A 23469-nucleotide genomic window follows, 5' to 3' on the forward strand; every position below is an offset into this window, starting at 1 on the left:
AACACTAGTAACACACTATAACGTGCTTTTTAATCAGTGGGGAAAAATTCAAACACGTGTGACAAACACAATGCTTTTTATTGTGATAATGAAATGTAAAATATATAACTGGCCTTGACATCTTTCTCCTAAATAGCTGAATGCAATAAGAAAAATTTGAGTGATTGATCTTACCACTACATTTACAGTTGTTTTAAAAAAGCTAAATATTAGTTGTACTTAAATATGTTCGCATACAATCCATCTGCCTCAACAAACCAGGAAATAATCCATTAAATGCTCAGACCCATCGCACTGAACATTCACCAGTTAGTAAATATTGTTCAGTTCAACATTTATGGCACAAAATTCAGCCCTGAAAACATGCGGATGGTGACTAATCCCAAAATTTCAGGCAGCCTATTAGACTGCTGTTGCCATATGAATTACAGCCAACACCAGTCTGATAAGCTACCTGACAAAATGGGACACTTGTGGCTGTATGAGCACAACATACTACTGAAACTTGTTGAGAGAGAGAGAGAGAGAGAGAGAGAGAGAGAGAGAGAGAGAGAGAGAGAGAGAGAGAGAGAGAGAGAGAGAGAGAGAGAGAGAGAGAGAGAGAGAGAGAGAGAGAGAGAGAGAGAGAGATTGACAGGCAGATATAGACAGAGAATTATAGACAAAACAAATGTATAGGACAGATAGAATGACAAATAGAAAAACAGATAGAATGACAGGCAGATATAGACAAAGAATGATAGACAAAACGACAAACGGATAGGACAGATAGAATGACAAATAGAGATGGCTAGAATGACAGGCAGATATAGACAAAGAACAACAGACAGAATGACAAACAGATAGAAGGATAGATAGAACAAAGATAGACAGACAGATTGATAGATATTTCAAAGCCTTTCACATACCTGCTTTTGGGCTGCATCCTACAACTTGTCACCCATTGGTCTGAACCCAAAGAAATGAATTTTCATGGTTTTTTGGGGAGGGATAATAATTCACAGATTAACGTAAAACGCGCATGCAACACAGCAGATGTATTAATCAATTTAATGTTGGTTCTGAGAGAATTATAGTTAGCTACACAAATATTTCAGCCCAAAATAAGAAAAGAGGAAAGTATATGGATCAACTTGTGGTTTTAGTTAAAATGTCAAAGGTTGAAATGCACGAACAAATGCAAATATCACATCTTTAGTTTCTTGGGTTAAAAGTTACATCCACTAGTGTGTGACATTTTGGTTTAAGATCTCTGGAGAATAAACATGTGCGTATAGTCAAAACATTATTTACAAGATGTGCAAACTATTTAGAAACCACAATGTTCTGAGTTGATATTGCTATCCTCTTTTAAACAGTTAAAGAAATACAAAATGACATCAATATTGATTAAAAAAAACTATCCCTGAAAATTCCAATCACAACACCTCGCAAAACAGACCCTGCCCATCCATACCTGTATGTTAGAAATTAAATAAGTCAATCTATTGATTAAGAACTGTATTCACTTCAATGGAAGCATGACCTCCAAATGTTGCATAAGGCATTGCAACAAATATGACTCCACGCAGCCTGTTAGCTAGACTGCCTTGGTTCTGTAAAGACAAAATTCTCTATAAATGTTAAATCTGATTTTAAATAGTAGAGCACACTACAGACAAATGAAGAGGGACTTCACGTAACTAAAGGGATCTGAATGAACGTTAACATACAGAAGCGCACACAAATCAGTGCTCATGTAGCAGTTTTAGCTTAAATATTTCGTAGGTTCCAAAACAGGAGCGTGAGATGTTTTTCTGTGAGTCCGTCATTTTGTTTTCTCCTCTGAGTACTTCTTCTGCTGGAGACGCTTGCCGTAGCTCTGTGCCATGGAGTTAATGATGGACAGAATAAAATAGCACACCATGACCAGCACCACTTTCTCAAATACCCACGAGAGCCAGCTTTCACCCTGCACGGGGGAGAGAGAAAAAACGTATATAAAAATATGTCTGAATTACTTGGTTCAAAGATTAAAAGATGTTATGGCCAAATACAATTTGTCTTAATAAATAATGTTTTTCTAGGCCATGTTAAACCTATATTATATTAAAATAAAGACAAAAATAAATGGATTAAGCAAGGTCTATATATATATATATATATATACACACACACACACACATATGCATGTATGTGTATTTCTATATATACACATTATACATACAGTATATGTATCTCTCTCTCTTTAAAATAAAGTAAAATACAAAAAATAAATTGCAGAATTAAACAATGAGAATAATAATAAATAAATAAATCTATATTTATTTAACAAAAAAAAGCTCATTGCTTGATGTTTACCGCTGCAGTTCCTTCGCCGGCTGGATTATGAAGCTTGGCTCTCTGGGCTTCCAAGTACTCCCTAAAAGGTTTTTGAAGAGATGCTCCAACTCCAGGGATAATACTGTCCAAAAAAAAAAAAAAAAGAAGAAATGATTAGCAAAGTCTTACCAAGAATGGAAGCAGCCAGAAGTCAACTAGATCTCCCCAAGCGCACAACAGCTTTCCATCAGTGAAGCCTCCAGAAGAATGAGGCACCAGATCTCTGAACCCTCACTTATAGCAGAGAGGCTTCTGTAGGAACTGCTCTAAAGCAATTAATGAGGAAGTGACTCAATATTGTGTCATCACTGCAATGTAGGAAGAACCGCCCAGTTTTGGGGGGTGTGTGTGAATGTCACTGAAACCAAACCATCATGTAGGATCAATTATAATATTTCTGCACCACACATCTTTCCAGTTCAAGGTGCAATTACCATGTCTTTATTACATCAAAAAAGCAAAGAAATACTAATACTGAATGTTACTGGTCTCAGTCAAATGACCTCACCACAAACAGTCTGATGATTAAGATCCTCAAGTTTGAGCAGCTCTTCAAATCCAAAGGATCTTGTCCAGATCATGTGACGAAACATGCTCACCACATTCTTAGATTGTAATTATGAAGTTACTTCAATGTGGCTTAATTATGAAGCTACAATTGTGCCTCATTCAAAGATGAACAGTCATTTCATTTTTACTTTTGAGTGCCAACACGGAGACCACATCTCTACTCTTGAGTCACTCTGCTACATCATCTAAACTCTCTGTGCACAGAACCTCATCACCATAAATGGTGAAAACTTCTCAGGCTTACTAATAAGTAGCCTTAGTATGTGTTACAAAAAGTGTTAAGGTCAATCACATTTCACCCTAAAACATTACATAGTTAATAAGGACATTTAATGCAATAAAGTCTTAATAGGGTTTTGACATTATTTTAATGACAATTAACTCTTTCCCCGCCAATGTTTTTGCCAACCACTGCCAGCATTTTTGATCATTTTCACAAAACTTTCAATGCCCCCAGAATATTTTGTTTTATTAATATCTGAACATGCAATATATCAAAAGAAATTAACTTAATTGAAAAAAGTAACCGAGTAGATTGAGTCCATCAACACCCCTAATGCTTGCACAGTCCTATATCGGGCCTACCTCTTCCTGGGTTGAGATTTCATGCGTTAATGTTTGGCAGTTTTGATTTATATGCCGTTTAATGATCGCAGTATTTTATATTTGCTTAAGCAATGCTTCTATCGCTTGTTTCTGCTCCTCCTTTGTGCTGTGTATTGATCCGGCGATTTCAGAAGATGTGTAATAGTCAGGGCTCGACAATAACGCTTGTCCGGGACACGTGTGGGTTTTTTAAGGGACAAGTTAAAGAGAATTGTACTTGCCCAACCGGACAAATGCCCTGATTAAAACAATTTTCAATATAAAAAAAAACTAAATAAAAAATAACTAGGGAATCACCGAAACCGCGAGGATGATTCTGATTTTATTTAATTGAATGTAAGTGGCGATTGATAGTTGATAATAATATACTGATGGTAACAAAGTTGCGCTGTTTCAATTTGAAATGAAAGATGGAGCATACATTTAATAAAATCAGGGAAAAAAATGCCCTTTATAAAAGGTAAAGAACGTATTTTGATAAGAGTGTTTTTCAACAGTGAAGTAATGAAACATTGACAATTTAAGTTTGAAGGGAGCCTCTGTTTAGGCTATTAAGGAAATGTAATTTTGCCAAAAGAAGTAAAATAAAAGTTATTTTTAAAGCAGCTACTGATATGTTACCATATTATCATGCTTAACACTGAGAATTTGAATAATTATAATGTTATGATGCAGATATCTAAATCAGAGTATATCATAGGTTGGCGGGTGGATTGTTTTTAACAGCGGATTCGAGGCACTCAAAGTGAAAATTTTCTTCTGGGGGAGCATGCCCCCGGACCCCTCTAGAGGTACCGAGCTCAACACACTAACATACTCTGGGAAACACAGTAGGCTATATGAACATCTACGAAAAATGTATTATGTACATTATTAAAAAACATGATCAGGATTTTACCACCTCCGCCTCGTTTTGAGCCAGGAAAAACCCTGATCTTAAAATAAGATAAAGCAACACATCTTCTTTTTTTAATTGATTTTGGAGTGAAATGTAACCTGGACATATTTAGCCATTCACATGTCCTATATAGTAGTATAGAGGAACAGAAACTATATGCGATTCTTTAGATGATTCAGACTAAAATGAGCTGCCCACAGTTCATGAAAGAGTTAAACTCTGCTAGATCCTTTTTTTAGTTTCCTCTAGTGCATTTACATGTTACAATGACATTTGTTTCTTACTGGCAAAAAAAGAACTCTTTATTCATCTGTGCACTACCGTTCTAAAGTTTGGGGTTGGTAAGATTTTTTTTTAAACATATGGAACAAGGCTGCATCTATTTGATAAGTAATTTGCATGCAAAAAATAAATAAATGATTAATAATATATTTATTTTTGTATGTCTAAAATGCATTTTGAATTGCCACTCATCGAACCAAATAAGACAAAACCTTCAGAATTTGCACAACTACTATAATTTCAGGTGTTCTTGATTATTCACTATAATGTTTACCATTGTTTACACAGGGTGTCCATATTCACCTCACGGTGGTGTCATTACTCACCCGATCAGAGTGACCATCTGCTCCACTATGTGCTTGCTGAATGTTATGATAACAAATAGTTTCTGTAGAGAAACAAAAAGTGGATAAACATTGTCAGACAATGAATCAACGGGATGTTCCTCAAGAAGGCGAGTGTAGCAGATGTGTCTTGTGGGGGGGCAGAGAGTGTCTTTAGGAGACAGCGAGAAGTGAGGAGACATGACACCCGGTGAGATCACTGACTCACTCCCGCTCATGATTTGATCATTTGGATGACATGAGCAGCTCTGTAGACATCAGATGCACCGCTGTCTAGAATCTGCTGAGTCAACATTTTAAACTCAAAAGAGCCACATGCAAAGGTCTGCCTTTGATGATCTAATGGCACGATCAACTGAAAAAATACTGGGAATCATCTCTATAGGAATGACACTCAAAAAGGGGTTTAACAAATTTTTAACATTTGTTTTCTTACTCTCTGTATACCTGAATGTGCATCTTAATAACGGCCTTTCCGATGAGAGTCGCTCCAAAGAAGGTCCAAAATGGAATCAGGAAATGACCACAGGTGATTCCAGCCAGGTCAAACAAGGGATTTGGGATCTGAGAAACAGATATGCATAAGTGTTGGTAAGCACCAAAAGACAATAATCTGACAAATGCATTTGAAACTCAGAACCATTAAAAAAAATATATATTCTTACAAAACACCCAGTGTACATTAAACTTCAACGTTTATTTACAACTTCTTAACAGTTCACCAGGCTCATTGATTTTGTCATCTCAGAATTTCTGAAGGCCGGGTTTTTGTTTAACATCGAGAACAGAACACATTTTACAGATGAGGGAAACTGATTGTATAGTCAACAATTCAAGAAGGTCCAGTCTTTTGATTCTCTTGCGCTTAGAACATAAGTAACTATGCATATATAACTGTGCTTAGTAACATAGTTTGTGTAATTGTTCAACTGTCGCATTTGTTATATTAAGGCTATAATTACAGTAAGACTATTGATAGCTCCTCATTACCATGCTTAGGCCAATGTAAAAAACAATTATCTATAGCATTTGTTATAAAAAATAGCAACCTACACATTGAGAAGCTACAACATGCCACTGTTTACATGATTTATCTTAATATAAATCTATAGAAATATATATAAATCTATAAAAATTATCTATTCCCATAACAGATTATCTATTATAAATTCTACATGTTTGTCAAAATTTACCACAATAAATAGATACAATATCATGGGGCTGTTTCAGATCATGTTTGACTTTCCCCATAGCATTTTAAAGTAGTAAATTGTCTACAGAATTCAGATGGGTCACACATTTTTATCATCGTTGTACCGATAGGAGCAACTCGCGCAAATCACACCACTCATGTAAATAATCCAGGCTTCTGTCATATTGCACTGATAATTGGTCCATTTAGTTCGGACGAGAACTTAGTGCTTATAAAAGCTCTGAACGCGCGATGTAGCCTATATAATTGATAATTGACTTTGCTTTGGTTATTGTTTTTTTTTTTTTTTTTTTTGCAAAAATTGCAGAATTTAAATGTTTCACAGCAAACTACACCCATGCTGTGAAACATTTAAATTCTGCAATTACAAACCAAGCAATGATAAAGACATCAAGTAAAAAAATAAAACTTACAGAAGCACAAGCCAGAATTCCAAAAAATCCCACTTTCTGCACCATGTTTTGCACTGCAAGCTTGGCTCTTGATGCAAAATCCTGTAAGAAATTTGACAATTTAAAAATTAAGACTTGGCATGGAAAAGTGATCATAAGTCTGCAAGGACTGAACAATCTCTACAACTTTTTATACTGTAAAATAGGTTTAATATTGTTTAAAAAATGTGTTTATATAAAACATAAAATATTATATTCAATAATAATAATAGTTAAAATATCATACAAATATTAATGTAATACATTTACTCACTTATTTTTTTACATAAAGTAAATATTTTATATAATTGTAGTAAAAACATTTCTGGAATCAGCTTTCAGTTACTCAACAACATTTTAAGGCAAAAACTAAGAAAACATTTATGCCTAAAATAACAAAAGATAGAAAAAAGATATAAAAAAAAGGCTGGCATTAATCACCAGACCTTGAGGTGGAATACAACATTGTTAAAGATGACCAATTAAAAGTCTTGTGTGAAGGCACAGACCATGTGGGGTCCCACTTAGACACTAAGAGGCAATGATTAAAGGGAAGCTCTGACTTTGAGTCACCCGCTGCTCAAAGGGTTTACTGGAAGTCAGGGGAGAGCCCTTCCAAGAAATCATGTGACCTGCGTAAGTGAACCACACTAGTGGGGACTCATGGGAATAGGATACAAGGACCCCACCCACCAACAGGATACAGTCTCTGCTGCTTCATCACTGTCAGCTTCATAAAGGCATGACCACTAGTAGGAAATAGTTAGTTGAGCTTTGAACATCTACCGGAGATCCTAATGAGCTGATGTCCGTATGAAGGTTAACTATTAGTTTGGACACATGGGTCCAGTATATGACATGTGCTTCTGAGATGAAATCCAGACCTGTGCGCTCTGTGCCTGCTCCAGCATCTCCTCAAATTCCTCATAATCTTCATCATCAGGATCTGCTCCAGAAAGCCGTGCCGCCCGCGCCATGAAGTAAGGAGGCAGCTCTCCGATAGCCGTGCCCGCACCCTGCAAACACAGTCACACATTATGAGCCTAAAGAAGACAAAAGTGTGATCGATCATGAACAACAGCTTCTGAGTTCTGCAAGTCTTCACAAACAAGACGTTACGTTGGGACGGTAATACTAGGTTTTTGAAAACACACAAATACTCAGAAGCCTTTCACTGCTTATCATAGTTCAGGTTTGGAAATTGAAATGTCAATTTATATGCCAAAAAGAAGTTTGTCACAGCAAAACATCACAGATTGGCATCTTAAGACTAATCACCAAACATGGAGGATCTTCTCATTTTGGCAGATTACTCATTACACATTATTAAAAGTTTTTAAAAATGCAAACTTAAAATAAGAAGCTGCATTGATCCCAATACATAGTAAGCATATTTTAACATGACAAATGACCGAATTAACATTTAAATTAAGAATTAATTATAAATATTCTTCTAAATTATTTATAATTATTATATTATAAATCTATTACATTAAAAAAAATCTATATTATTACAATACATACATTTATATTTTAAATGCATTTAAAAATATATATATTTTTATATTTATAATATTGATATAATTATTATAATGATATAATGGTGAGTGAAATTGTACTGGCAGGGTCTAGAATATGTTCACATCCTCAAAAACTAGTGTGAGTGACCTTTTAGTGTGAGTGACCTTTTAGTGTGAGTGACCATTTCAGCCTGCTGGATCCCATTCCAGAAGGTCAACTTCCAGCAGAGTTTAGTTCAAACCCTGCTCTACTGAAACCCAACAGCTCATGTAAGCTGGAGCATTGTGTGTAATGAGCAAAGACTGTGGTGTGAAAGCACTCACCCACATGCAGGCCTCCAGGCGGACCTTCGCCATGATGGTCCACAATGAGATGCTCTCCTTTAGGAACTCCTCCTCCGGACACACAATCTGAGCTGGGTAAGGCGGCTCAGGGAAGTTCACTGAGCCACATTCATATGCAGCCAGGGTGACAGAAGCTATGTGTGGTCCCTGGAGGAAATGATGCAATCACATGTTTACAGGCTGAAATAAAACTTCACGTGAGCATGAACATTTCTTGCCCATGAGCGCTGTCACATGCACAGCTTGATGCGTTTCTAAGAATAGTGACCTCACGAGTAAAATAAACAATTGTTTGCTGACCAACTACGTAAAACCACCACATATGTCCGTGCGGTTCAATGCAACTGCAAAAAGCTTGTGACCTCAATGTAGAGCGATGGAAAAAAAGTACAAAGACGAAATGACAATTCATTTATTAAGTGAAAACAGACAGTGATGTCATACCTTCCCACAGTCGGTCGATCCGTGGGAGAATATACGTGGGAGAGGAGACTGGACAATATACCATGTCTAGCATTTTTAACCTCTGATAACCTTGCTTAACTGAAGGAGGCACAAATGAGTCAGGTGGTACCATTTAGTGGATGGCTCCATCCAAATCCAACCATAATCTAATAGGAAATACTACACAGATGCAACAAATGATAGAGAAACCTTTAGTTTGTCACATCAAAAGTTGTGTTTTATAAGGAACAGAATGCAAAGAGATATCCAAGACCTGCACTAAAAAGCCTGTTAAACCTAAACCCAGTCTACATTTTGATGCTGGTCTTAGGTTACTCTGCTGAATGTTGGGATCTTTACAGTCAGAGGTGATGTCAGCCAGTCAGGACCACCATTGGTTAATCACATTCAGAGGTATGAGCTCATGATGGTGTCACAGCAACTGTTTTATCTGGTTACTCAGTGCAATTGAGTTTATTTCCCAGGCACTGAAACCTGACACAAGCCACTTCCCAAACTCAATCATTAGATGCAGATGAGAAGTAGTTTTGATAAAAACTGTAAAAATGTAAATGTATTCCTGGTATTAGGCGTTTTTGCTACAAATGTTTAACCCCTTAAGCGGCACCCCCTTTTTTTAAATAGACATGAAAATGCACATTCTGAACTTAAATGGTTGTAATTCAAGAAAGCTTTGGAATATAGATAGGATTGGTCTTGTTTTGAAGAAGACATTTGGCCGATTTTTGTAGAAGTGAAATAAATTAAGGAAGTTAAACAGAAAAAAAGTTATAGAAGTTTGAGTTTATGAAAATGTACAATGTTAAAATTTTTATGATTCATATTTTATATAAAATATATATTTTCAAAACCTGGAGGACTCTAAAAATGCACAAAAAAAATCTGAACAAGTTGTGTTTCAAATTTTAGGTTGATATCTCAAAAAATAAGCTTTCAGTAAGATTCTGTTTGGGCGCAGTACCAAACTTTTTCACTAGTTGACATTACTATGCCAATAATATTCTGGCGCAATATGGCTGCCGTCGCATCATCCAGGTGGATGCTGCACATTGGTGGTGGTTGAGGAGATTCCCCACTTCTATGTAAAGCGCTTTGAGTGTCGAGAAAAGCGCTATATAAATGTAATGAATTATTATTATTATTAATATAAGGGGTTAAAAATGTTTCGTTTTTTTGTTTCGGTTTTTAAAGAAAAACAAAAACAAAATCAAATAAATGCTGTTCTTTTGACCTTTGATCAAAGAATCTTGAAAAAATGTATAATGGTTTGCACAAAAATACTAAAGCAATAGTTCAAATTCTGTCACAATTTTCTTACCCTCATGTTGTTGCAAACCTGTATGAGTTTCTTTCTTCTGTTGAATACAAAAGATGATATTTTAAAGAATGCTGGTAACTAGACAGTTGAGGTAGCCATTGACTTCCATAGTGTTTTTCTTTCCTACTATGGAAGTCAATGGGTGCCGTCAACTGTCTAGTTACCAGCATTGTTTAAAATATCTTCTATTGTATTCAACAGAAGAAAGAAACTCCTACAGGTTTGCAACAACATGAGGGTGAGTATATGATAACATTTTCATTATTGGTAGAAGTGCAGCAAAACTGTTTTCAACATTGATAATAGTAATAAATGTTTCTTGAGCAGAAAATCAGCATTATAAAATGATTTTGTAAAGATCAGGTGACAAATAATAAATACTTGACTATTATATACTATAACTACTTCACTACTAAAAACAAAGTACTACCTAGAAAATACTGTCTTTATATTAAGGGTGCCTTTTTTCTTCCCACTACTCAAGTAATGTTAGGTGTATAAAGGTTAAAAAAACCCAATTCAAATTGATTTTGAATTGATCAAATAAATATTATTGCAGAACGGTTTTAGTTACGCTTGCTTTGACAGCCCCTTTACAAGATCTTGTCCTATAAACAATTAAAACGACAAAAAATAGAGCTTGATGTGTGAAAAAATTTGCTCATCTTTAAACAAAAGTCTGATGGCGAAACATTGTGCGTATTTGCACTTTCACATCCCATTCTTTCACAATGCCGCCCATAGACACACAAACCGAGCGCAAAGTACTAGAATTCCCCGGTGACAAAGGAGGGGTGTGAATTCACCACAGCCAGTGGAAGTGGACACTCCTGACCACTGTCTAGCAGTTCAATCTGAGTCAGTGGAAACTGCGAAAGGTTCTGCTTACGAGATCTGCTGCAGAGAAGCAGAGAGAGGCACATGCTCTCACTGTCACACTATTAATAAACTTCAGTGGAACATCCAGCACAAATACTCTTCCCTTTTGACAGAGCACTGGGCCCCTGACAGTTAATCTAGGGGAATACCCGATGTCACTGTATTCAAAGAACCAAAACTTGACTTTTATGTTTATTAGCTTTGTTGTGTGGTATGGCACATATAAAAGTTGACTTTGTTTCTACTGAGAAAAACAAACAAACAAACTTTCACCCAGAAAACACTCCCTAGAATGAGAAATTTAAGTCTAAATTTCAGTCCACTGTTTGAACTCTTACCAGGTACAGGAGGAACGTGTGCAATCCCGTTCCGAGACCAACCGAAGACAAGATACCCAGGCCTACCCAGTAGGCACACCACAGGAACTTCTTTTCCAGGTACTGTACATACTACAAACAATGGCAAACGCATTAAAGAGTGGCTAAGAAGCTTCAGAATAACTACAACTCTATTAGAGCATGTGAACAACACAGAACTGCTAAATTACTACCTTGCAGAAGCTTTTTGTAAAACAAAAGAAAAGATCATAAGAAAAGAAAAAAATAGTACAAGCAGCAAAATCATGATTCTGGCTACAGATTTGTGACCAACAGGCAAATGCTGAGCTCACCTGCTGATGTGTTCCTTCTATTGAGTAAGCCATTGAGAAAAAGGAAAAAAGGACTATGGTCAAAAATACCACACCTTTTCTCTGCCAAAGCCTGTAAACAAATAAAATAAATTAGCATTAATGATGCAATATGTATTAATAAAAGGTGGATGTGATTATAAGTAAGACTGAAAATCAATGTTCGCTCAAATGTTTGGAGTCGGTAAGATTTGTTGTAAAAGAAGTCTATTATGCTCAACAAGGCTGCATATATTTGATCATAAATGCAGTAATATTGTAAAATATTATAACAATTAAACTTAACGGTTTTCTATTTTTATATATTTTATATATATATATATATATATATATATATATATATATATATATATATATATATATATATGATGGCAAAGCTTCAGTGTCACATGATTCTTCAGAAATCGTTCTAATAGGCTGATTTGCTGCTCAAGAAACATTTCTTATTATCTATGTTGAAAACAGTTGTGCGGTTAATATATTTGTAGAAATCGTGATGCATTTTTCGAGATTCTTTGATAATCAGAAGGTTCAAAATAATTTATTTGAAATAGAAATCTTTTTAGACATTATAAATGTCTTTACTGTCACTTTTGATCAATTTAATGCATCCTTGCCAAGTAAGGTTACATACAACTCAGATGCAAATACATTAGCTAAACATCCCATAAACTACCTAAAAAGACACTCAGAATTAAATTATGAGGGTACAATAAAAGTTTGATTGCTTACTTCCACGTCCATTCTTTCAGGGTAACGAGGGTTTCTAGGAAGAAATACTGTAGTGTGATTAAAGGCCTCTTCCACAACACTAAAGACAGACGCTCTTCTCTGTCCTGCTGCTTTCTCTCTCTCAAAGATGAATCTGTGGGTACAATACACAAGCTTTTAACATATGATTTCATTATTACATGTTTTAAAACAACATGCATCTTTACATTTTCCCAAGTACAAAAGCAGCGAGATCACAAACACTACTGATTATTTCAAACATCAAACAAAAATGATTTGTGGAAACAAAGATTACATTATAAATGTGTATGATTTGTCATTATGATTAAAGTCAAGATGAAACAGAATTACTGACAGATCTCATATTGTGACATACATCGGTGTAACAGCTTATCGGGGAAAAAAGGAGGGTGGGGACATAGTTTTATGCATAAAATAGCATCAATTTTTGGAAAAGTCCTGCATACATCACCAGAGAGAAGTCTGATGGGGGGTACACAGATTAATTGTTTACAATTAGATTTATAACATCAATTTAGACAACAAATAGGATGAACTTTCATTCCATGCGGACTTTAAGATCAATGACGAATCCATCAGTGATGATGACAGGTCTGTTTATCTCCACAGGACGTTTTATCTCTGGTCCTGACCCTTGATCTGTTCAGCTGAGGCTTACTTTGGTGTCTGCCAGCCGATAATTACATCAGCTTCCTCTCAGCTTAACAAACCTGTAGAACTGCCATTCTGCTTGTCTTTAGGTCCTAGTCTTTTCTGCGGCTGTTCACATTCTGCTCCATTTGCATCCATCTCCCACAACTGTTTACAGTTCAAACACCTGCACACATAAAACAAACTTATGTTGTTACTCGTGCGGTCTTGGTATGTTTGCTGATGGCAGACAAACATCCCAAATCAAACTTTAAACGTAATGATGGTGGTTAATCTTCTCCAAAAAACATTGACCGGCTTATATTTTAACCTTTTAAGAATGGCTGACATATATATAAAAAAAATTTGTTTAAATCTGAAGGTCATTAACAGCTCAGCACTGTCAATGGTATTGACTAATATAGGATATAATAAGTTATAGTACCAGTATATTCATTTAATTCCACAACAGGACTCTGATCACCTGTATGTTGTACTAGGACCTTTAACTAGCACTTGAGCTATCTTAACTAAACCAGAACTTCATAGTAAAAGATTAACCAACAGAGTAAGTGGGGTTATAGTATGTGAGAAATATTAGCTCTTGTTTGGTTATTAATAATGATCTCAAAGTAACATTTTCAGATACCATTGACAGATTATTTCATTTCAAAAAGCCCATGTGGGTGATGAACCGGCAAGAATTAGCTGTCTAGGTTAGCTTTGAGTCCACTGCCGCTGTTTAGATTTTATTTCAGACTCGGCAACGAGTACATAGTGATGTTTACATACTTTTAGGGTAAAAAGAGTCAAAAGTGTCATGACAGATAAAACGTAAAGTGAAGGGACACATTCATACCTGCAACCACTCTTCCGTCCTGACAGCAGCAATAAGCGACAACAACTGCCACAGGAAATGACTCATGCTCAGCTGTAAAGCAGAGCAGTATTTTCAAAATAAAAGACGATGCTGACTGCCGGCTGCCCACATTTGGACGATTTTATTAACACTAAAAATAATCGAGCTTTATGTTGACGTCATTTTCACCCAGTTTAACTATATTTTAATGTAGTATATTACCCGTCAGCTTCGGATTATGTCGATGTCGTTTACGTCGAGACAAAAATAGAAAATATATTTTAGGATGACCCAGAAAGCAATTTATATCTTCGATGTTGGTCTTTTACGCTGCCATCGACCGTGATTGTGTAGTAGAGTAGCAGACTTCCCACTAACGTTACTACTACCGTACTATTGAATTACCGAGAAATCAATGTCCTTTTTCAGTGTGGCTATTTATAGGCGTCTAAAATATATTTAGATTTTTAAACGGGTCTTATACTTATCTTTTAAAGACAAATACAAACAAGCAGGGTTGTCTTCATTGATACAAATATCTAGTTACAAATTTATGCAATTTTAAAGGTGCACTTTTTAAGAAGTTAACACCTTTGTAAAGAAATGTAAAAAAAAGATGTAGTTAGTGAGATGAATATCCCACTCACATTAGGATTTGCTATACATGGAGGGCGGTCACCTCATGGGGGCTGCCATGTTGAGATCACATGATCAGATGAATATCAGAATAAAAAAAAATAAAAAAATTATGACTAACAAGGAATTTCTTCCAAGATGTCTGCCATATTGACCAGCACAATATAGGGAAAAATTACTGCAGATCTTTAATGGCTACTGTGTTTTGTGGGGAAAATAAAGTGGGAAAATATATAATGGAGAATGGATGAGTTTCATTTTAATCTTTGCGAATTTACAATCAAGCCACCAAAATAATCACAATCCTTTGAATTTATTTCCCTATTTTCTGGTTCTGCAGATCACGCACAAATCTTACAGGTGGACAAGCATTGGTATCTGTTTGTGTATTCATTCTTCTGTACACTCCAAATAATGAGCTAGAACAGCACGACACCTGGCACACACAAACCTCAATACAAAGAATTGAATGAGTAAACACAGAAGTCAGAAGAATCAATGTATCCCTTGCTCATTTATGGAAATGGACTCACACAAGAAAGAGCACTGTATTCAATACAAGGAAAGGTCACCTGTTACACATGGAGTGAATGAGATGTTAACAACTACGAGGTCGATCGGGGAAACCCGTTTAGGCTAAGGGATTAAAATCGTTTACTATATTTATGTCTGTATGCGCTTAAAATGTCCATACAGCTACATATTTGTGTAGAATATCAGATTATTACTTAGTGTTAGCTAAATGTACCCATGGATGCATACGTTCATGTTCAAATATTGTTTTAACCTTTTTCATAATATACAATAATGAAATGCATTAAACAGACTGACAGTGTAAGCTCTTCACATACAATACATCAAAATTAAGAGATTCTACATTAGTTTCCTCTCACAACAGAGTGCAAATCAGATGCTTCACGACATTTTTTAAGGTTAATTGCTCTTCTTAACACTCCATTTACATACACAACCCATTGCCCCCTTAAAAAACAATCAGCTCAAAAAAAAAAAAAAAAAAAAAAAAAAAAAAACTAGTGATATAAGTAGCCTTAAATATATGGAATGTGAAATAACAAAACAAATGTGGTCCGATTATTTTCTTTGACAATACAAATAAAAATGAAGTCCTTCATTGCATTTTAAGGAAAATAATTTAAAATGTGTAACTTTTTTTTTTTAAACTTTATATAACCTTGTGTGTAGACCACAATAAGCTAGTAAGGAACTTAAGGAGAGATGGATGGACAGCTGTGGGCAGGAGGGCTTTACATGCCATAGCCGAAGCCTGGCTGTGCGGGTTGGCCGTAGCCAGGTGCCGTGGGGTATCCGTAGCCGTAAGGCTGCTGTGGGGGTACTGCGACATTGGGACCTGCAGTGAGCATCAGCTGGGGTGTGCCTGGGAAAAATGATTAAACACCATTAAAAACCGGTTGAGCATTATCACAAAAACAATCTACATCCGGTTGATCCTCTTATTTAAAATGTTTAGTATGCAACTGTAAATTAGTTGACGGATTAGTAGCACAGCTGGAATAAAAAAGTCACATGTAAGCACGTAAAACAGAATAAATTGGCCAAATCTGACTTAAATTTCATTCAGATTGTAAGAGGTGGTTTAAACCTGTTCAGTTTGACAGGACATATAAAAACTTGATCGGATTAAAAGCTGAAACTGGAAAGTTCTGCGCATGTGCAATGATGTATGACGCACAGAATGAGCTTCTGTTGTTCCTTCCACTCATCGTTTGTGAAGTGGAGCAGGACAACATCCCGCCAGTGCTCGCTTCGGACTCTAATCCACAGACGCCTTGTTTTGGGCATGGGGAAGGGGTGTTTTTAATGCTTGAGAAATATAAGCACAATGACACAAAGCTTCATGTGCTCGTTGTCTCCTAATTAGAACCCGGGAAAAAAATATTAAGGGTACGTTTACACTACAAAGATGTACTAAAAACAGAAAAGTTTTCTCTTTGCGTTTTTCGCATACAGGCGACAACGTTGTCAAAACGGTCCCCGTTCAACGTGGTCCACGGATTTGCAAAAACGATTAAAAACACTGTATTATTCATGCCAGGCCAGTAGTTGGCGATGTCACTTTGTTAAGATAAACTACGCACCTATAGGCTGAACACGTAATACGCATGTGCATGACGTCACCGTTTTTGTAGTTTACACTGAGCGAATAACTGTATCATTTTCAAAAACCTGCATTTTGTTTGAAACCAGTTTTCAATAATTTGAGTTCTCAGCCCCCCAAAACGCTGCTGTCATGTAAATGAACAGCCAAAACACATAAGAATGGTGCCGTGTAAACGTATGCTTTTTAAAACCAAGAAAATGATGGTTAGTATGTGACAACCGCGGGAAACTTTAAAAGATTAAACTGATTTGAAGCTTGTGACATAAACAAGCCATCACCTTCAACATCAACTTATTTAGCGTTCATGTAAACACTACATTCAGATTCATCAGTCAAATGTAGCTAGTGATACTGTGCATATTTAATATTTTAAGGTTACTGCAGATATTTACTACTGTGAAATATTATAAGTGAAATATTACATATGTAAATTCAATATAAAATTAATAAAATAAAATAAAAAGCAAAACAAAACAACAAAAAAAGCTACATTTATTATTTAGATATGTAAAATATAAAAATAGATGAAGGGGGAGTACAAGGGTCTTACCATAGACTATGGGTTGTGCCTCCGTGAGCTGTTCTTCCTCTTTCCTCAAAGACTCAGAAGCATCCAACTTATCAACCTGAATGAAGAAGTGCGAGAAAGAAGAAGAAAAGTGAGAAGAGATTAAATACCCTGAAGAAAGGGGGTAATGACTGATGGATGGGACCATTCATGGGAGATGCATAAAGCCAAGCTTAATACAAGGTGCACACGCTTTCAAAGCAGGTCTCGGGGCACAAGCTTCTTGCCAAGGCACTCCAAACCCGATGACAAACCACTGAAATAAGCATCCTATTATGGACTATTAGTCTATGCAATTCACATCATGGACACTATGGCTTTATATGTCCTCTATGATTCAGTCAGTAACAAAAGACATGGTACTGATAGTAGATGGTCCCCCATACAGTCAGTCAGTATCCTATTATTTAACAGTGCATATGTAGAAAACAGAACCCTCTTAAGTTGCGGTCACATTTGCAAAATATCGGGGAAATTTCACGGGGAAAAGAAGTCCATTGTCAAGTGTATCAAAGCCTAAATTACAGCTCACACATAAACTAAGCAGCTATTGGTCAGTACAGTGAATTCTAATGACCAACTAGACCTAATGCGAAATCTGTGTGGGGAAATCTATCGTCCTCACATGAAACTCCCAAACGCATAGATTCCAATCAATATGACTGGATTTCGTCCGCGAAATTCACAGAATAACAGTAAATGTGACCGCAGCTTTAGTCAAACCGAAGGTCTAACTTGATGTTATGTGCCAAGAAATGCAGTGTGAATATTTAAACGGGAGGATGCTGCTCATTGGACAAGGTTCTGTGAAAGATGCCCCTGCGAGGAAAAGGAAGTCATTGCAAAAACGATATAAACGAAAACTTACTTAAGTCCTATAGGTGTCTTACCACCATAAAATAACCAAAAATTATAATCTGATATGGCTGATAAACATGACCAATTAGCAAGTAAAAGCCAAGTTACAAATGGTAGAGTCTTACCAATCCTTGAGTGATTTCAATTATGACTTAAAGCAACAGTTCACCTAAAAAGTGCAATTCTGTCCTTATTTAAATCACCCTCATTTCGTTTTAAATCTTTAAAAAGTACCATAAAAGTGGTCCTTGTGACTAAGTCTTCTGAAATCAGACAATAACTCTGTATGAGGAACAGACCCAAATTTAACTTCTATTGTACATTTTATTTTAGGGAAAAGAGCAGCTGGATTATTCTTCAAAATGTCTCCTTTCGAATTTCACAGCAGAAATGAAGTCACAGGTTTGGAATGACTTGAGTGTGAGTAAATGATTACAGAATTAAAATTTTTGGGTGAACTATCCCTTTAAAAGTTAAGGCATTTGGGTTCAGTTCTCTACATAGAGCTGGTGTCAACATTTAAAAGTTAAAGAATTATGTTGTTGAGTAGGCTTAAAAGAGATCGGCAGGTCGAAGTTTCGTTGAGAGGGAGAAATCATGCCACAGGTGTAGTTTGTTATTCCTATGTTAAAAAGAGTGCATGAGAGAAAGGCAGAGTAAGAGTGAAGGTGTGACGGGGTGAGAGATGGTTTATTCAGCCATTCACGGCTTCCAGAGGCAGGCAAAGCCAACAGCAACGATCCCTGACCGTACAAGGGTGCTACTAATACAGTAAAACACATGCTTGTAAAGCATCTACAGCAAACAATGGTTTTAATTTTGTGAAGGACCACACTTTCTCAAAGCTGTCGCCAGATTGTAGCTTGAAAGCAAATCGAGCAACCATGCACCTCTCAGTCCGAGACAAATAACATTCAATTATGTATCAAAATAAGTGTGAAAATGTGGTCACTTCTTTTTGCCTTCATCTCATTTTTTACCTAATTACCTACAACTGAATTAGCTGATGAACATTAACAATCTATGATTATAAATTTAAAGGGGAAAAAATATATAGTTGACGAAAACAATCAATGAAAGGACCGTTTAGATGCGTTCATCAGCTAATTCCAGATTTCTAGCATCTACAGGTCTGAGGCGAACTACCACAGCGTCTGGCAAACGGATGGCCAGTACTCTAGAAGAAACTCAAGGAAAGTCTAGTTAAAGTGTGTATTTAAAAGCAGCAGAGTGACATGGGAGGGAAGAACTCATGCAGATTCTTCAAAGTTTCAGTCTTCCAAACTACAAGGGTTAAAGATGGAATAAGAGTGAACCTTCACCTTTTCCTTAATTGCATCAACCTGAAAGGAAATTTAAGAGTGGCAGCTTAAGAAAAAAAGCAAACTTAACAGTCCAGCATTGCAAAAAGCAGGTAGAGCACAAATGTTAAAAGAAATTTACAGCGGGAAATAATAGAAGATACAAATCAAATGCCCTCCCTGCTACTCCATTAGCTGTTTAAATGAATGAATGATCATTACCTAGTGAATCTAAACTTTTAAAAAAAAGGTGATTAAATATTCTTCATGATTAAATGTCTGGTCTAAACATGTTCATGAATGATAGAAGAATTAAAACTTAACATGCAGTAGCATGTAGAAAACATCAAATTATTCGATATGGAAAGAAGGTACTAAAAAGCTGTGCCAAAACCAAGCTAGCAGCCAACCTAGACAGCATTTTAAGGCATCGTATACAATGAAAAATCCTGCAACATGATTGGATTTAATAGGGGAAACTGCGTAAACGGGAGTAAAACAAACGATTATCTTCTTAAATTAAAGGCAGTTGGACTCGACAGTGTTCCTCACAACTCACCAAAGAACCAGTGGTCCATGGACATTGACATGCTGCCAGGAATTGGGTTTCCTGACGTTAATATATATCTGTGAATACTTTATCTGCTAGACAAAACTATAATTATTGTATATCAGTGATATATATTGTCATATTGCCTTGCCCTAAAACTTGTTAAAGCACTAAGGCATTATAGACATGACATTATGACTTTCTGTAAAGCTGCTTGGAAACAATGTGTATTGTAAACAGCTATAGAAATAAATGGGGCTTGGTCACACTTCATGCTTGGATATTCTAGTTATTTCAATATATTTTGTAGAAACTTAGAACACAAGGCTCATAATGAATGTTTTTTTAATAAACACTGACAAAAACTTTAGTTACGCAGAATATAAGATGGCAAATATTTAATTGAGTTGTCAATACAATATATGAACTAGGGTATGATTTTACCCCAAAATTCAACATATCTCTGACACAAAACAGTAACTGAAAATCCACGTTTCGCAGTCTGTACATTTTCTATTTGTAGTCAATCGCACAGTTCTTTTCCATTTTAGATGTGTTTTGTGTGTGTTATTCGCGGCATTCACACCGAAAACCAATGCTGCCACTCATTCTTTTTTGCCACTCAGTGGGTGTATATTTGTGATGCCTAAACGTACTTGTGGCATTTTAAACGAATTATTGTAGTGTGAAGTGTTTTATTTTCAATTTAATTACAGAAAATGATACATTATAATTAGTCATTTATCAATCATAAATTGAACAATAAAGATGAAAAATATGAGAAAAAGAGGGAAAATGAATTTCTGTCATTAATTACTCACCTTCGTGTTGATCCCAACCCGTAAGACCTTCATTCATCTTCGGCAATTTCAGGGACGTTGCTGCCTATTGCTGGTTTGGAAACCTCTCGGATTTCATCAAAAAATATCTTAATTTGTGTTCTGAAGATGAACGAAGGTCTTACGGGTTTGGAACAAAATGGAAATACATTACAGGGTGAGTAAATAATGACAGAAATTTCATTTTTGGGGGAACTAACCCTTAAACAAAGACACAATATATTGATTTTAATGGAGATCGTGAACTGAGATGAGTGACAGCTTTTTAGTGATTGTAAAGGGAGCCGTCTTTGGGTGCTTTCTAGGCTATATATAATCCATTGAATTAAAGTTTGGTTTTTCATGCTGCTAAGAGGACTGGCGACCCAAATTTTTGGAAGTGAAATCTACATATAAATGTGAGATTTACTCTCAAAATTGCAAATGACAGTGATAACTAGCACAAGACAAAAACATGGCATGTCCAAACAGATACGCGTAAATGCAGACTAACATATAAATAAATAAATAAATAAATAAATAATTATTCCAATTATTTGTAAAAGTAATGACTCACTATACATTGCTATTCTGGTTATGGTGGCAGCTTTTCTAACAAATTATATTTGCCCTTTACTAGAGAACCCACACTCATTTCACATACTCAGTGATTTAATTTTTAATTTTCCCTTCATAGTTTTAGTAAATTAAGCTAAGTTTTAAGTAAATGTTTAATTTTCCACCTGACAGTAATATTTAAATATATGTTTAATGACCGTGAATTAAAGTTTTTTTGTTTGTTTTTTATCTCAATTATATGCTTGTTATTATGCATAAATTTCAATTTTAACAATGAAAAGTAATATACAGACAATGATGCATGAGCAACAACAATAACATGCATAGTAATAATCTACTGTCTTAACATGATATAACCATCATAATATGGTTGTTTCTATTAATATCGAAGACTATATGCTTAATATGTAGCTCTGTTTTACACATTTTGTATTGGGGGCCCCTGCTCCATGTCTCTATCGCCTAAGGGGTCCTTGCCCTGAAAAACGTTGAAGACCACCATCAGACCCAGCGGATCCTCTAGATGGGGGCTCACCTTGGAGAGGTACTCCCTCATGACCTGGATGAAGTAGGGCATGGAGAAGTCCATGAGGTTGTGCCTCCACGCGGTCTCCAGCACCACGTCGGGCCTCAGCAGGTCGTAACAGGTGAACAGGCAGGCGGCAAAACACTCTTTCTTGTCATCCTGCAAGAACCACTGCAGCAGCTCCTCCGCCAGCTCGGTGTCCTTTGACTCTGAAGCGTACTGCATCGCGTCCTGTGGAAAAGCGACAAAAAAACAAAGATTTAGTTAACTGTCCTGTAAAAAAAATAAAATTATGCCCGACGTGGATCGAGCTTCTCAAATTGGGGCCAGTGGCCTGAAAAGTAATGCCTTTCAGGGGTTCATGACATCTAAAATACTGAAAATCCCTGGTATAAGAGACAGTTGGCAAAGAGTGAGACCTTGTAGAGTTTGTCTTTCTTGCAGAGCTCCACGCTCTGCTTCCAGCGGTTGTTGCCTTTGAACAGGTAGGCGGCGATTCGCCTGAACTCGATGAGTTCATGCTTCTCCAGGCTCTGAGCCAGAGATATGTTGTCGAAATTGTCGTAGGCATCGATGGATGTGCGCAGAGCCTGTGGAAAAAAGAGAAACCAAAAAGACGACAGATTGCAAAGCTGCTAACCAAGAGACTGTTTGGAAAATGACTGTCCAGAAAATGACTGTCCATTGATATATACCAGATAATCCTCCTCTGTGATGAAGAGATTATTTAGTGCCTCGTTTACAGCCTTGTTGTTGTGGTTCTGTACAGATCTCAGGTAAGCTTTCACCAACGGCAACTGCTTGACCTAAAAGAAACGAATCAAAATGATTGGATCTTTCCTGGCTAAAAACAACCAACTGGTTGGTACAGTAAGCAAAAGTTTGTGCACAGTACCTTGCTGAAGAAATTGACGGCACGACTGTGGTCGAGACGTGGGGACAGTACGATCAACAGGTCGTTCAGTAACAGCGGTTTAAACTCCAGGTAAAACTGGACGGCTTTGTAATACAGCTCAACGTTAGCCACCTGCAACAAAAATGTACAAAAACAGTTAATTTCCTTTACCTGCTGCTGTTTTAAATGAATGCAAGCAAACAAAGTTCGAACAAAAGGCTAACTCTAAGTAAAGTGTGACAATACCTTGGTTATGATGTCCTTAAACTGGCTCTCCTTCCAGGCATCTGCAGGATGGTTCATCATGGTGATGATAGCATTATCATACTCCTCATATTTATCATACAGGAATACTAGTTCCCCCCACAGGTGAGCCTGCTCAGCTGCCCTCAAAACCTGAACAGATACATCAAATGTAATTTTTTCCATCAAATCA

At 36.3% G+C, this 23469-nt stretch overlaps 2 protein-coding genes across 3 annotated transcripts in view; both read right to left on the minus strand.

Moving 5' to 3' along the window:
• Window positions 1-59: 59 nt before the first annotated feature.
• Window positions 60-14576, minus strand: vmp1 (vacuole membrane protein 1). Its single transcript, XM_079609358.1, has 13 exons — window positions 14385-14576; window positions 14163-14234; window positions 13384-13490; window positions 12653-12785; window positions 11903-11993; window positions 11571-11681; window positions 8550-8717; window positions 7590-7721; window positions 6688-6768; window positions 5509-5625; window positions 5044-5105; window positions 2341-2443; window positions 60-1951 (listed from the first exon to the last, which is right to left on the minus strand). The coding sequence occupies exons 3-13, from the start codon at window positions 13460-13462 to the stop codon at window positions 1808-1810; spliced, it is 1221 nt and encodes a 406-aa protein (XP_079465484.1). The 5' UTR covers window positions 13463-13490; window positions 14163-14234; window positions 14385-14576; the 3' UTR covers window positions 60-1807.
• Window positions 14577-15034: 458 nt separating this feature from the next.
• cltcb (clathrin, heavy chain b (Hc)) overlaps window positions 15035-23469 on the minus strand; it is a 28739-nt gene continuing 20304 nt past the window's right edge. The window contains exons 26-33 of one of the 2 annotated variants that reach the window (XM_079609361.1): window positions 23280-23429; window positions 23034-23165; window positions 22834-22944; window positions 22558-22728; window positions 22148-22369; window positions 19687-19707; window positions 17489-17564; window positions 15035-16194 (exon numbers count right to left, since the gene is read on the minus strand). In XM_079609361.1, coding sequence (XP_079465487.1) covers window positions 16064-16194; window positions 17489-17564; window positions 19687-19707; window positions 22148-22369; window positions 22558-22728; window positions 22834-22944; window positions 23034-23165; window positions 23280-23429 — 1014 coding nt within the window. In that variant the 3' untranslated portion in view covers window positions 15035-16063. The remainder of the gene's footprint in view (window positions 16195-17488; window positions 17565-19686; window positions 19708-22147; window positions 22370-22557; window positions 22729-22833; window positions 22945-23033; window positions 23166-23279; window positions 23430-23469) is intronic. The other variant, XM_079609362.1, reaches the window with a different exon arrangement.

This window comes from Phoxinus phoxinus (assembly GCF_949152265.1).
Source record: "Phoxinus phoxinus genome assembly, chromosome: 4".
In the NCBI taxonomy this organism is placed as follows: domain Eukaryota; kingdom Metazoa; phylum Chordata; class Actinopteri; order Cypriniformes; family Leuciscidae; genus Phoxinus; species Phoxinus phoxinus.

Excerpts from the sequence above, each read along its gene's own strand:
- vmp1 (XM_079609358.1), bottom strand. The coding sequence starts at position 13,462 with ATGGATGCAAATGGAGCAGAATGTGAACAGCCGCAGAAAAGACTAGGA. Across the intron at positions 8,718-11,570 it reads ACACGTTCCTCCTGTACCTG|GGACCACACATAGCTTCTGT; the intron begins GTAAGAGTTCAA and ends CATTTCCTCCAG. Across the intron at positions 5,106-5,508 it reads TTATTAAGATGCACATTCAG|AAACTATTTGTTATCATAAC; the intron begins GTATACAGAGAG and ends GTTTCTCTACAG.